At 32.4% G+C, this 13,251-nt stretch overlaps 1 protein-coding gene across 1 annotated transcript in view; it reads right to left on the minus strand.

Moving 5' to 3' along the window:
- Positions 1-8,863, minus strand: part of LOC132749778 (uncharacterized) — a 41,904-nt gene extending 33,041 nt beyond the window's left edge. The window contains exons 1-3 of the mRNA XM_060739674.1: positions 8,288-8,863; positions 7,744-7,911; positions 366-1,061 (exon numbers count right to left, since the gene is read on the minus strand). Coding sequence (XP_060595657.1) covers positions 366-1,061; positions 7,744-7,911; positions 8,288-8,863 — 1,440 coding nt within the window. The remainder of the gene's footprint in view (positions 1-365; positions 1,062-7,743; positions 7,912-8,287) is intronic.
- Positions 8,864-13,251: the final 4,388 nt, after the last annotated feature.

The raw sequence follows: 13,251 nt of genomic DNA on the forward strand, positions 1-13,251 counted from the left end.
ATTGCATTTTATTCACTATTACAATATTCTGTTCTCATGATCGTTGACTTTAAAATAATTGCCCGCCATAGATAAGGTCGAATTCACCTACGGATCGTGGATTATTTGATAGCTGTCAGAACGTTGATGGTTTTACTAACATGAAATAATAAACGGAAGGACATCTGAGTTCTTCCTTTACCATTCCAGCTGGACAGTCACCATATGACCTGTACTCAAGTGTACGACGTACAATCAACCAAAGCAAACAAATTACCAAAGACAAAAATAAAAGAGTAAATGAAAGCTTTGGCTACCCATAGACAATGTACTTGATAAGCACTTTGTAAGTTAGAAAAAAATAATATGAAATGTTGAAAACAAACCTTTAAGTGTGACTTTGGACTTGCACAGTTGAACAGATTTCCAAAGTTCATAAGACCTCTTTGGAAACGTGATGTCTTTGTTACAACATGTTCGCTCTTATCAGACGAAGCAGCGCTAGCCCCCCTTAAAACATCGGATTTTGCTTCTTTGCCAGCCTTGGTAATTTCAGATAAAGCGTTGTCTTTTGCAAAACGAATATTAGAGATAGCTTCAATTTTCTGTCCAACAATATCGCTTTTTGCCTGATTCCCGGCTTTGTTTATTTTAGATATACAATCATTAGTATTCCCAGCAATGTCTTGTAATGCCTGATCCCCGGCTGTGTTTATTTTAGATATACCATCAGTAGTATTCCCACCAATGTCTTGTATGGCCTGTTTCCCGGCGGTGTTAATTTTACATATACCATCAGTAGTCTTCCCTGCAATGTCTTGTATTCCCTGTTTTCCGGCTATGGTAATCTGTGCCATTAGAGTTTGCTTTACCGATGTCCCAGCGTTTCCGACATCAACTAAAACGGAATTCTTAAATTTATCAACATCTAGTCTTAATGTATTGCGTACAGCTAATGCTTTCTCATCAAGTTTACGCAATGATTCTGCTGTTCTTTCGTCAAGTTCGGTTAACGCCTTATTTCTGTTCTCAAGAAGTGTTACTGTGTCTCCTTGACTTATGTGAATTGTGTTGTTTCTTAACTGTAATGCAAAAGGCATACACAAGTGTAATATTGAAACATTGAGTTTAATGTGCCTAGTTTAACAGTTTAACAGAACTATCACAGTATATACACCATGGTCCGCTTAAACAATCGCTTGAGCGAGCGAGGTAAATACATAAAATACTAATTTCGAAAATGTCCTCTTCTTTTACTTAAAGAGTTACATGAAATCGATAATTTATGTTTAAGTCCATTTTTAAAAACTGTATTTTTCGAAAAAAGCTTCCTAAAATATTTCTTTTTTCATACTTAGAACAACGATTTTCAATTCAACATATTATCGACGAGCATCTTCACTTGACACTTCAAAAATAACCATTCGAGCTCCATAAAATTAACTTTTTCTTAGTGTACTGACATTTTTTTATTTGCTATTATAATTAATAATAATTCTATACGATTTTTGTAGGCCAACTATTTTACTGATTCTGATATTTTTTATGTTTAGCTATTTTGAATGATTTAAACCTTTCACTGCCATATGCCGTCCCTATTATTTTCGGTGTATTTGCCATATGGATGGCTTTTGCCGTTTCTATAATAATAATAATGATAATAATAATACTTATAATAATTAATTATAATTATCATAATAATAATAATAATAATAATATTAATAATAATAATAATAAATATACAATGTATAGATAATTATACCATCGACAATAATTATTATATGCTAGCAGATTTGGAAACATATATAATTATTATAATACTAATAACATACAAAAATAGGTGATCAATAAAAAATAACCCTCTAGCAGCGAAAGGGTTAATTATCTATAAACAAACGTTTACGGTGTTTTATTGTATGGACATGGTTTGGGAACAAACAAGCAATTTACAACTAATTGAAGTAATGTTTTGCATTTAGAAGCCTTTTTGAATTTGTCAAAGGAACGTCAAATATGATTGCTATGGATTTCTTATATCATAATTTAAAGATTTAAAAATTTATTTTTCCTAACAATTATTTTCGATCAATGTATACAAATGCCGTTTTGGTATTCAATCGTCCAGTTGAAATATCATTAAACTGGCGGTATTTATTTGATTAATACAACTGATGTATAAATTATACAATTTGTTAAATAATTGACACTTGAAATCAAACAAGACCCGTTCGCGGACAGAGCGCTTCAATTTTCTCAGTGCTTGATAGTACAAGAACCGGTTGAACTGAGTGATGCTCCCGAAATAGGTTTTGAGCATACCTGTTGTAGTGTCAGAGTTATGTCCCGAGCAAAGTTCAAAGGGTAAAAAATGAACAAAGGGCAATAACTCCAAAAAGGCTAGGCAGAGATATGTTTCTTTTGCATGGCACATCTGCAAAGGCTAGGAAGAGTTATGCTTCTTTTGCCCAATGAGATTTATGTAACCTCAAAGTTTTTTGTTTATATAATATTGTTTCAGAACTATGTCACGGACAAAGTTCAAAGAGAAACAAGAGGACCATGATGACCCTCGACTTCGAGTTTTTAATAGAAGATTTTTTTATGTTTTTACTTTAGACATATAAGGGAAATCAGACCCCCGGGGCGGTGCCAATTTTATTTTAGCAAATTTTGTAGACACTCACTAAAAGATGTTTCATGCTTAATATCTAAGCTCTAACTCTATAGATTATTTAAAAGAAGGTTTTAAGTTTTTACTATAGATATATAAGGAAAATCAGTACCCCGGGGCGGGGTCAATTTTGATCACAGGCCTTGTATTTGAATAAACTTGGTAGACACTCACTAGAAGATGTTTCATCCTCAATATCTAAGCTCTAATTCTTTGGGTTTTTAAAAGAAGATTTTTAATATGTATATATAAGGAAATTCAATGACCCCCGACCCCCCCCCCCGGCGCGGGGCTAATTTTCGCCCCAGGGCTTTTATTTGAACAAACTTGATCGACATACATAAGACAATGTTTCATGCCAAATATTTAAGCCTGAACTGTTTCGGGTTTTTAATAGAAGTTTTACTATATACATATAAGGAAAATCAATTTTGACCCAATGGCTTTTATTTGAAAAGGAATGGTAAACACGCACTAGAATATGTTTAAATTCAAAATATTTTTACTCTAGCTCTAGCAAGATTGTTTTAAGCTTTTACTATATACATATAAAGAAAATAAATGACGCCCCGGGCGGAGCCAATTTTGACCCCAGGGCATTTATTTGACAAACTTGGTAGACACTAAACAGACAATGGTTCAAGCCAAATATTTAAGCTCTTGCTCTTTAGGTTTTTTAAAAGAAGTTTTTTAAGGTTTTACTATATACATATAAGGAAAAGCAATGACCCCCCTGGGGCGGGGCAAATTTTGACCCCAGGGCTTTTAATTGAACAAACTTGATAGACACTCACTACATCTGTTTCATGCCAAATATCTAAGCTCTACCTTTTTGTTTTTTTTTAAAGAATATATTTTAAGTTTTTTCTTTCGGTTGCCATGGCAACCAGAGTTCTGGATGGATTTATTTCTTTGAACAATTTTTAAAGTTGACTACCAAAGGACCATTCCCGTGAAGTTGGTTTAGCGGTTTATGAGGAGATTTAAAGTTTACGGACGGACGGACTACGGACGAAAAGTGATCACCTAAGCTCACCATGTCTTTTTGTGACAGGTGAGCTAGAAATGAACGAAGGGCAATAATTCCAAAATTAGGCAAGTCAGAGTAATGGTACTTTGGCACTGCAATTCTAACCAGTGAGATGTATCTACATATCAAATGTCATGTTGATATTTTACAGTATCAGAGTTATAGCCCGGACAACGTTCAAAGGGTTAAAATGAACAAAAGGCAATAATTCAAAAAAGGCTAGGCAGAGTTATGTTTCTTTTGCACGGCATATCTGCCTAATGAGATCTATCTTACTACAAAATTTATTGTTTATATATCTTATGGTTTCAGAACTATGTCACGGACAAAATTAAAAATGTAAAAATGAATAAGGGGCAATAACTCCAAAATTAGGCATGTCATAGTTATGGTACTTTGGCACTGCACTTCTAACCAATAAAATATATCTACCCATAAAGTTTAATGTTGATATCTCTAACAGTTTCAGTTATGTCCCGGACAAAGTTCAAAGTGTAAAATTGAACAAAGTATAATAACTCCAAAATAAGGCAAGGCAAAGTTATGGTTCTTTTGCACTGCACTTTTACTTAATAAGATCTATCTACCTGCATAGTTTCATGTTGATATCTCTTATAGTTTCAGAGTTATGTCCCTGACAATATCAAAGTATAAAAATGAACAAAAGCCAAAAAAATCCAAAATTGGGCAATACATTGTTAAGGTTCTAATGCACTGCACACCTTCCCAATGAGATCGATCTACCTACAAAGTTTAATGCTGATATCTCTTGTTGTTTAAGAGTTTTCAAAAGAGAATCAAACCTCAGTCATATTGTACCGAGAAATGTCTATATTTATATGTTTCTTACGAGAACTTATGTTATATGTTAAAGTTTCAAATGAATACAACCAGTACATTATTGTCATTCTAAAGATTGATTTGCTTGCAAAGCTTCAACACGAATTTTCTTACATCACAAAAGACCATTACTCAGTCTAAATTGTGTTACATTCATTGGGTTTATAGAGTAACCTCCATTAATGATCTCCAAACCTGTATATAACGAATAAATGTCTTCACTTCTGAAAATTGATGTTACATACTAAAGCTTAAATGACTCTACCGAGGTAATTTGGCATGACAAGACTGGAAAAGATTTTACGAGATTAAGGTTCCATTACATGCAGGTCTAGTTCAATAACTTTTATGGACCATTTCAGATCATGCGCACTCTGTTTTCCCAGAACAATTATTCTTATTGTGGAATATGACCAACAATTTAAAAGCAATACAAAACTGTTCATTCAAATCAGGCTTAGAAAAGTAAACAAATATGATTTTCTGAGTATATTCTTTATTAACTTTTGCTTACATTTCTGTTTTAAGTGTCCGAGCTGATTTATGTAAGAAATTCGAATTTTATATTTTTCGGCTTTTAGTCCTGTCCTCAGTAGTGTTCCTTTGACCAAGAATTTTCCGAGCTCACAGACGGCTTATGATCAGTCAAAATTAATGTCAGTGTAATGGTCATTGGCTAGTGACCTCTATTTATGGTCACGAAAACATGCATTAAGAATAAAGTAAAACCTTCAAGTTCTCAAAGGGCAATAATTTAGTAAAACCCACCTTAGAGTTACAGGTTCTGGATAAATTTTGTTTTGGAAAGTGACATCCAATTATGATATCGAATACATGTACTTCACTTAATTCCAAATGTTTGACGGTTGCGTTGCTTGTAAATGCCGTTTGCAATGTGAATTACTTTTTTGTTTACTTCATTTAAGTACATTTTTCAAAATACTGATGAAATTAGTATGAACATGAAGGCATGCTTCTTTAAGGAAAATATATATACTAGTCATAAACATACAATAAGCTGTGTTTCATTTGGAAATCAAAACACAGTTTCATATATACGGTTATGGTCTGTGAAATCTGATCCTTATTATCAAGAATATTATTCACATGGTTTTTGACCTAGGCCGAGTGGTTAAGGTCATTGACTCCAAACCACTTGCCTCTCGGCGCTGTGGTTTCGAATCCCGAAAGGGACTTTGGATTCTTTCATGTGAGGAAGCTAACCAGCTATTTTACGGAACTTCGGTGGTTCTACTCAAGTGCCCGTTCGTGCCTGAAATAATGCACGGAAGGACACCTCCGAACAGCTGGAACGTCGCCATATGACCTCTACTGTGTCAGTGAAACGTAAAACCCAATCAAACAAACAAACAAATTTACCGGCTCTTGTCATTGAATCATTTTCAAGCATATTTTCGGCACATTTAAGCGATTTTATGCACTTATCAAGAGAAAAATCAAACTCAAAGACTTTGAAGCACTTTTTTTCATTTATAAGGGATGGTTTTTGCCACTATAAAACAAAATGTAAATGATATATCTAAAATAAAATGTACAAAAACTTTAACTTTTTGGAGAGTAATTAGTCAATGATTACAAAATATATGAATTGAAACGTAAAACATTTCAATTAATTGCAATGTTTACAAAACCGCTATTTGTTTTATGTACAAGAAACAATCATTATGTCATTGTTATGCAAGCACTGCTAACATTGTAATAAAAACTTAGAAATAACATAATTTTGCATGCGTACCAGTTTTCCTTCAGCCGAGTATCTTTTCAAAAGATATCTCTTGCTTTTTTTTATTGAGTTTAACGTGACTTAAATTTTACTGATGCTATCTAAGAGCACTTTAGCCCTTGCGAATCTTGCGACCCCACTCGGACGTTCCACGTATTATTTTGGTCATTAAAAATGAAAACGGAAACGTTACTTTTTCAACAAGAACAATGATTTGTCAAATTAAGTTACTAACTGTAGAGTAAGTACACCTCAACAGTGGTAATTTCATTGTGTCAAAAGCACTTCAAAGAGGGGTTCATATCAGATGTTTAATATTTTTTATTTAACATATTTATAGGAATCTAATTTGTCAATCAATTCAGTTAATAATTCTGGAAAATAGGAAAACACACGTTTTGTTCCAAACAACAACCTTAGATATGTAATCAATATAAACAGCCATCAAATAGTCACAGTGGAAATGATTATGTAATATTATTTGACCGTGAGTAAGGAAACAAAATACACACTTATCTGAAAATTAGGTATGTCATTGTTACAACAGTAAATTCTAATGTAACATGATGCATTTTTTATTAGTACACATTTATTTGATCATATTCTTTAAGTATTAAATCATTTGCAAATTGACTTATCACCATATTTATCCGTAGCTAAAACACGTTGCACAACTAAATACCTTCTGTGTGAGCAATACAATTTCCAAACAACAGAGAACTTAGTGATTTGTTCGATAACTTTATTCTATCAATCAAGAGGAAAAATCACTTTATCACAATTATTCGGAATATCAATTTGTCGGTCAAATATCCCACAATATACGTCATTTATATTATTCTTCGCATTCAATTCTAATTCAACTTCTATATTCCATTATATCAATTTAATATACAAACTACTCATTATATACTTAGTCCCTAACTCTAGCTATTTATCAATTCTGAAACAATATTGTTCTGTTTAAGTAACAGTGATCTTTACCGTAACCCCATGGTGTCCAAAAGCAAGCATAATCTAGTTTTTATCCAAATAATAAGCTATGCACTTTGTTTTCTTATGTCAGATTCCTAACTTTAATTATCAGCTTGAAATATGTTGTTATTTTTTATTTCAAAAATATTTATATTGACCCATAATTGTTCTGTCCTCGTAGTCGTTTTCTTTTGTCTTGTCCCTTGATCAAAACATTTGTAGTACAATGTTAAATCATCCGTTTTGAGACAAATTTGCATGCACAACCAAGTACCGAATATGATAAAAAGTGCAAATTGATTTAATATGCTTGGTATAAATATTATATTTCTCGTATCTTTTGTATTTCAGTCATCATTTAAATGTAATATACCAAAAATAACGCAAATACAACCGGATGTCAACCCTTCAAAAGTTCAACGAAAATTTCAAATCAAAGCATATACTCACTTATCACATTAATGTATCAGATTTGTATTGTACATGTATACTAATATTATATACCTGTGTTAGTTTAAGAACCGCTTCCTTTGATGCCTTATCGTTAATCAGACCATTTGGATCTTGAACATGTTGAAGAACTACAATGAATGCGTCCAAATAAGAACACACAGTTGTTTCGTCTATTTCAAGCTTTGAGCTATGTAAGATTTCATTACGGATATCTCTCGCCTGAAAGAAGTTTTATAATAAATTAATGTAGAAATGGAATCACATAATTCCTATTATTATTTCGTGTTGTTTTTGTAAAACATGTATCAACATAAAGAACATTATTGTTTTTGCTTGTGGAAAAGGAATAGTTTGTTTTAATAAGCACTTTAATAATTTGATACTTCTAATGTTATACTGAAGAACTGAAGAAAGTCTGCAGTTCGAATTCATATTTGGATGTTTACATTAATTTTCAGGATATATAACAAACTGATTTTAATGATTACGTTTAATTTTGAAATAAAATGGATATATGATAATTTTAAACAATTGGTTTCTTCAGTAATTAAATAAATGTTTGATAATATAATTATTGGCTGTTTTCTGTACTTACAATATGAAACGACCTAGTATTGTTATAAGGATTAATACTGCTCACAAAGTTTTGCATTTGCTTGTTGTTTATAATAATGCTTAGGAGACCAGCAGCATCTGTATCTTTAGCTGATGTTCCTGGACCTTTAGTTGTTTGGAAACATTTTGCATAGCTCCACCCACCAGGATCCGAACACCACGTACTTGGGTCAGTGTTTTTCCATAAGGGGTCTTCAAATACATGCTCGTGTATAATTGAGTCGTAGAATTTACTACAAATGCTACCAGGGCATTTCCTACGCCCTACAGGTCTGCTTCCAAAACAGTTGGTCGGACTCTTTTGGGTACATGTGCGTCTGCTACATGCCTTTGTAGTGTTGAAATGATCAGGAGACAGATTATGTGACGTACACTGGTTGCACTGCTGTGGTGATCCAGATGGTAATGTCAATATTATCTTTTGAAGGGTATTGTCACGACATTGCAGTACCTTTTCTCCAACAAATTCTTGAAGACCTTCCTGTAAGTATTCTAGTCCTTTTGAGCCTCGAACCCAATTCGTAAACAGATCTGAATCCAGTTCCTCACTACCCATTATAGCATTTTCAAAACAGGTCCGTCTGAATGAAAAAAAAAAATAGAAATGTGATAATACAATGTTTATTAATGCAATAAGATCGACATTTTAATCACGCTAGTGTATTCAAACTGGAACTAAAATATCTTTTTTTATTTACTTTTTTAAAATTATATTATAATGCTATGAGAAACAAAACCTCATATTTCCGATCATTTTTTATGTTTTTCATCTTTGGTGTCATCTTTGGTTTGAGGTAAACAGGGGAGGGATCGATGTGATAATAGTCTTTATCACATCACATCAAAGACAAAGACACAGCACAGCACAACTAAGCACAGCATAGTATATTATCATATTATAACATAGCATAACATAACACAACATTACAAAACATAGCATAAAACAGGCGGTCATTAATTGATAATTGAAGATGCCATCTGTTGGGCTAATGTTTGACTTTGCAAAATAATTCTCACATAATTGGCTAAACATGTATACATTATGCAGCATTCAATTGTATACATACAATTATAGTCATGCAGTTCAAACGTAAAGTGGTGTTAATTGTTATAGGGTAGCATTTTTAACAGTTCTTGACAAGTACATTTGGTACACAAGATTATTGACCTTTTCAAGCCGAATTATCTATAATAGTAATTATAACAAAGGTATGACAAAAATGGCATGATCAAAACTATACATAGAACATATCATCATCAACCCGTTAAACAGAGACTTTCATTATTACAAAGATGACATTACTATTGTACGTACTACGCATATTAATATTGAGGTTATCTCCCTTTAAGTAATATGCATTAATTAAAATGAGTGTACATATAAATGTATAGTCTATTGTAAGGCATTTACTTTGAATGCATTACACTGTTTAGTTGCCAAGTTATTATATGTTTTGGTATTAGTGCTTGACGAGTGCTTCTTACTTCAGCATTGTAGACAATAAAAACTTCTCTAGTTCACTATTTACTATAAACAATATGAGTTAAGTTATGATGATTATGGTATTATATTATAATTTCAACTTTAATAGGACTAGAAAATCGCTACGTAAGTGTTCCGCCGCATGTTAATTTATCGCTTTTAATATACTAATGAGCCCTGGCATGGCATTTGCAATTAGTGGTCAAATGACGAAATCGTAGAAACGTTACATTTAAGTTGATTCTATTTTTAATCATACGACGCGTGGTTTTCCAATCAGAGTTGTGCAACTTTAAACAGTGCGCGCACCAGTTGTATGTAAGCATGAAAAAAAGCAAACCCACTCCTTTGATGTTCTTAAATATTAAAAATTGTCACCGCATGATGTCCGTTTTCCGCAGTGTAAAGATTAAGTAAAACCTGCGCTGATAAACTTGTTCTAGTTAACTTGAACCATTGACAAAACACTTACTGAATCGTATCTTAAGTATCAACCAAGACAATTCCAAAGTAAAATGAGTTGACAAATCTAATTTCCTCTATTTAAAATATGACTTGACAAATCTAATTTCATCTATTCAAACGACAATTGATATGTTGTCCTTGCAACACATTCAATACTTCAATAACAATTACATTTTCCTATTTGATTATTGTTTTATATCCAGTGTCAAAATGTTTTTAAAGTAAATCTCTTTATTGTAACATGTCGTGGCCGATTCCGCGTTGCAACGGATTTTACTGAAGAAAGAATAAAAAAATATAAAACTCCAAATCATCCAAATTTTAACCGAACACGCCGAAGCTTCCAGCTTTTTATACGATTCACCGGTCTAGGCTGGACTTTATTTTATTTTATATATTTAAATGGCAAACCAAATTTAATCTTACATAGCAGATAAAAACCTTTTATTTTAGAGACCTCTTTTAACAGCAGCAAGTTTTGCTTTAAGCGCAAAGATATGAAGATGAGATGATACTTGTTTTTAAGAATTCTTTTAAAAATTAGCCATATTTTCATTGATGTTTGAAGGAGTCAACAGCTTGTCATAATATTTGGTACAAATTTGCAACATCATAATATACAAGATTCTGACCCCTAAACAAAGTTATGGTTCTTAAACCTCCTGATTTTTTATAAAAAATACGGTTTTAGATGATAACTCTTGAAGAAATCAACAAATCATTTAATAGATATTACATGTACTTTTTTGGTACAAACATGTAACATCAAACAATACAGGTCATGTATGAATATGGGTTCAGACTACTAAATTTTACAGAGTCATTGCCTTTTTAATCTTCAGATTTTCTAAAGAAAAAAAAAAGGTTTCCAAATGATAACAACTGAAGTAGTCAATGGATTATTTTTTTTTCATACAAATATTTAATTCAGGATTTCAGCAGTACCTATAGACGCTTGCAGAAATCATGATCACAAAATAGACAAACATCGTTTTATTTCGCCGTTTTTCACATTATTCTTTTTCAAACATAATCATACATAAATCGGTGTGAAAAGATGAAATAGACCTTTTAAAGTTCATTCCGTTTGGTGAAAGGATAAGAGTTTAGCATTTTAGCATTTTATTATACAAGCGCCTTCTCTGGTATATATCTGAATACGGTATATAGTGTGGTGCTCCAATCCCCTTTTTCCTTTTTTGCAGTCTCACTCTCATTGTATACACACCGGCCTCTCAAATATTGACAATAAGACCGTAATAATCACACGGGCGTAATATTACCACGAATATTCATCAAGAGTATTCACATTTTACCCCTGGGGGCCATAGGTTTTCCTTACATATATGCGGTATAAACTTGAGATTTTCTCCTCTGAATTGACGTAGGCTAGGGAATAGAAATTTGTCATGACACATTATGTAGCGAAACTCTATTAAGATTGTTTAATTCATAGCCCTAAATTCAAAATTGGCCTCGTCCCTGGAGTCATATATATATAGGTTTTTGTTATATGTATACAGTAAATTAAAAAAAAAAACTTGTCTGAAGATTTAAGTCTTAGAGCTTAGAAAGTTGGTATATAATATCATCAGTAGATCCTCTCCCATAGTTGATCAATTGTTGGCACTAGTGAACTGAACAGTGAACTGGTCCCAGGGTGTCATAGGTGTTGCTCATGTTAATATAGTAAAATCTTAAAACATATTTTCCTCTGACTATACAAAGGCTAGACATTAGATATTTGGCATGAAACCTTCACTTGTGTAGACCTTTACCAAGATTCTTTAAATTATAGCCCTGGGGTCAAAATGAGCTCTGCCAGGGGGTTATAGGTTTTCCTTATATGTATATACTAGTAGTAAAAACTATGGCATGCATTTTTTCCCGTGTGTGTGTTTAGCATGTAACTCTTAGTCTTGCTGGATGACTCAATTCCGCATGTTAACACTGAAGATTCCATTTTAATATTCCAATATTGTATACTGTAGATAATAGACAGGTGTTTCGCAAACTGATTTCTGTACTGCGCTTAAGTTTTGCAAACCATATAGTTTAGTATCTTAATTGCCTGGTAAAATACAGCCTTAGTCTGTAGGAACGAAACTTTTTCCTTGTCCCATTAATAACTTAAAAAGAAATAAGCCGAGGTTTGTGTAACTTGTTAGTGATATTGACCGTAGCCAGAAGATGACCTCTATTGATTTTGAGGTCAGTCAAAATCAACATAGTTTTGAGGACACAAATAAAGACCGTAATGTCAACATGGTCAAGCAATGTATACCTCAGTGTTTGCAGTACTTTGATTTAAAATATATTCTTGAGCACTTTATCAAACTGCACTTAATCAAATATCTTTTAACGTCTGGTGTTGTTTTTTTACTTATAAAGTATCTACCAGAAAAAATAAAAACACAATTACATGTATATGCATTCATATGAAAATGACGACTCATATGAAAATTACAAAAATATACTTTTTTATACATTCCCGCGTTTTGGGAAAACTTAACATTCGCAGAAAAGTTATGCCATTAAATTTATTTATTATTTTGGAATGAAATGGTATTTATATTTCGTGTTATTTAGAGTGTATATAAGATTATCACGGCACTACTCCAAACCGTGGGATTATAACGAAGCGTCGTAATAAAACAAATTGTACAAATAGTAGTATTCTAAAAAAAGTTTACCATTATACACAGAACTATAATAATCACACGCTGTCACATAAATTGTTAAAACTATTGAACACAGGTAAAATTCAAATTGTCTTTATTTTCAGTTTCATGGTTAACGTTGCTTGAATAATCAGTAACCCCGTGACCTTAAATATCTATTAATACTGTTCTCATCAAAAATTGTGGAAGCCATACAACAATGAACACCCTTCCCTTTTACGTATGTATTAATATGTTCCAAGCACTGAATATATAAATATAACTTTATTGGAGAGGTCATCAGACTTCTCCACAGTGTTGAGAATGATTGCTGGC

Source organism: Ruditapes philippinarum, unplaced genomic scaffold, assembly GCF_026571515.1.
Source record: "Ruditapes philippinarum isolate M1 unplaced genomic scaffold, ASM2657151v2 ctg2394_1_1_1_1, whole genome shotgun sequence".
In the NCBI taxonomy this organism is placed as follows: domain Eukaryota; kingdom Metazoa; phylum Mollusca; class Bivalvia; order Venerida; family Veneridae; genus Ruditapes; species Ruditapes philippinarum.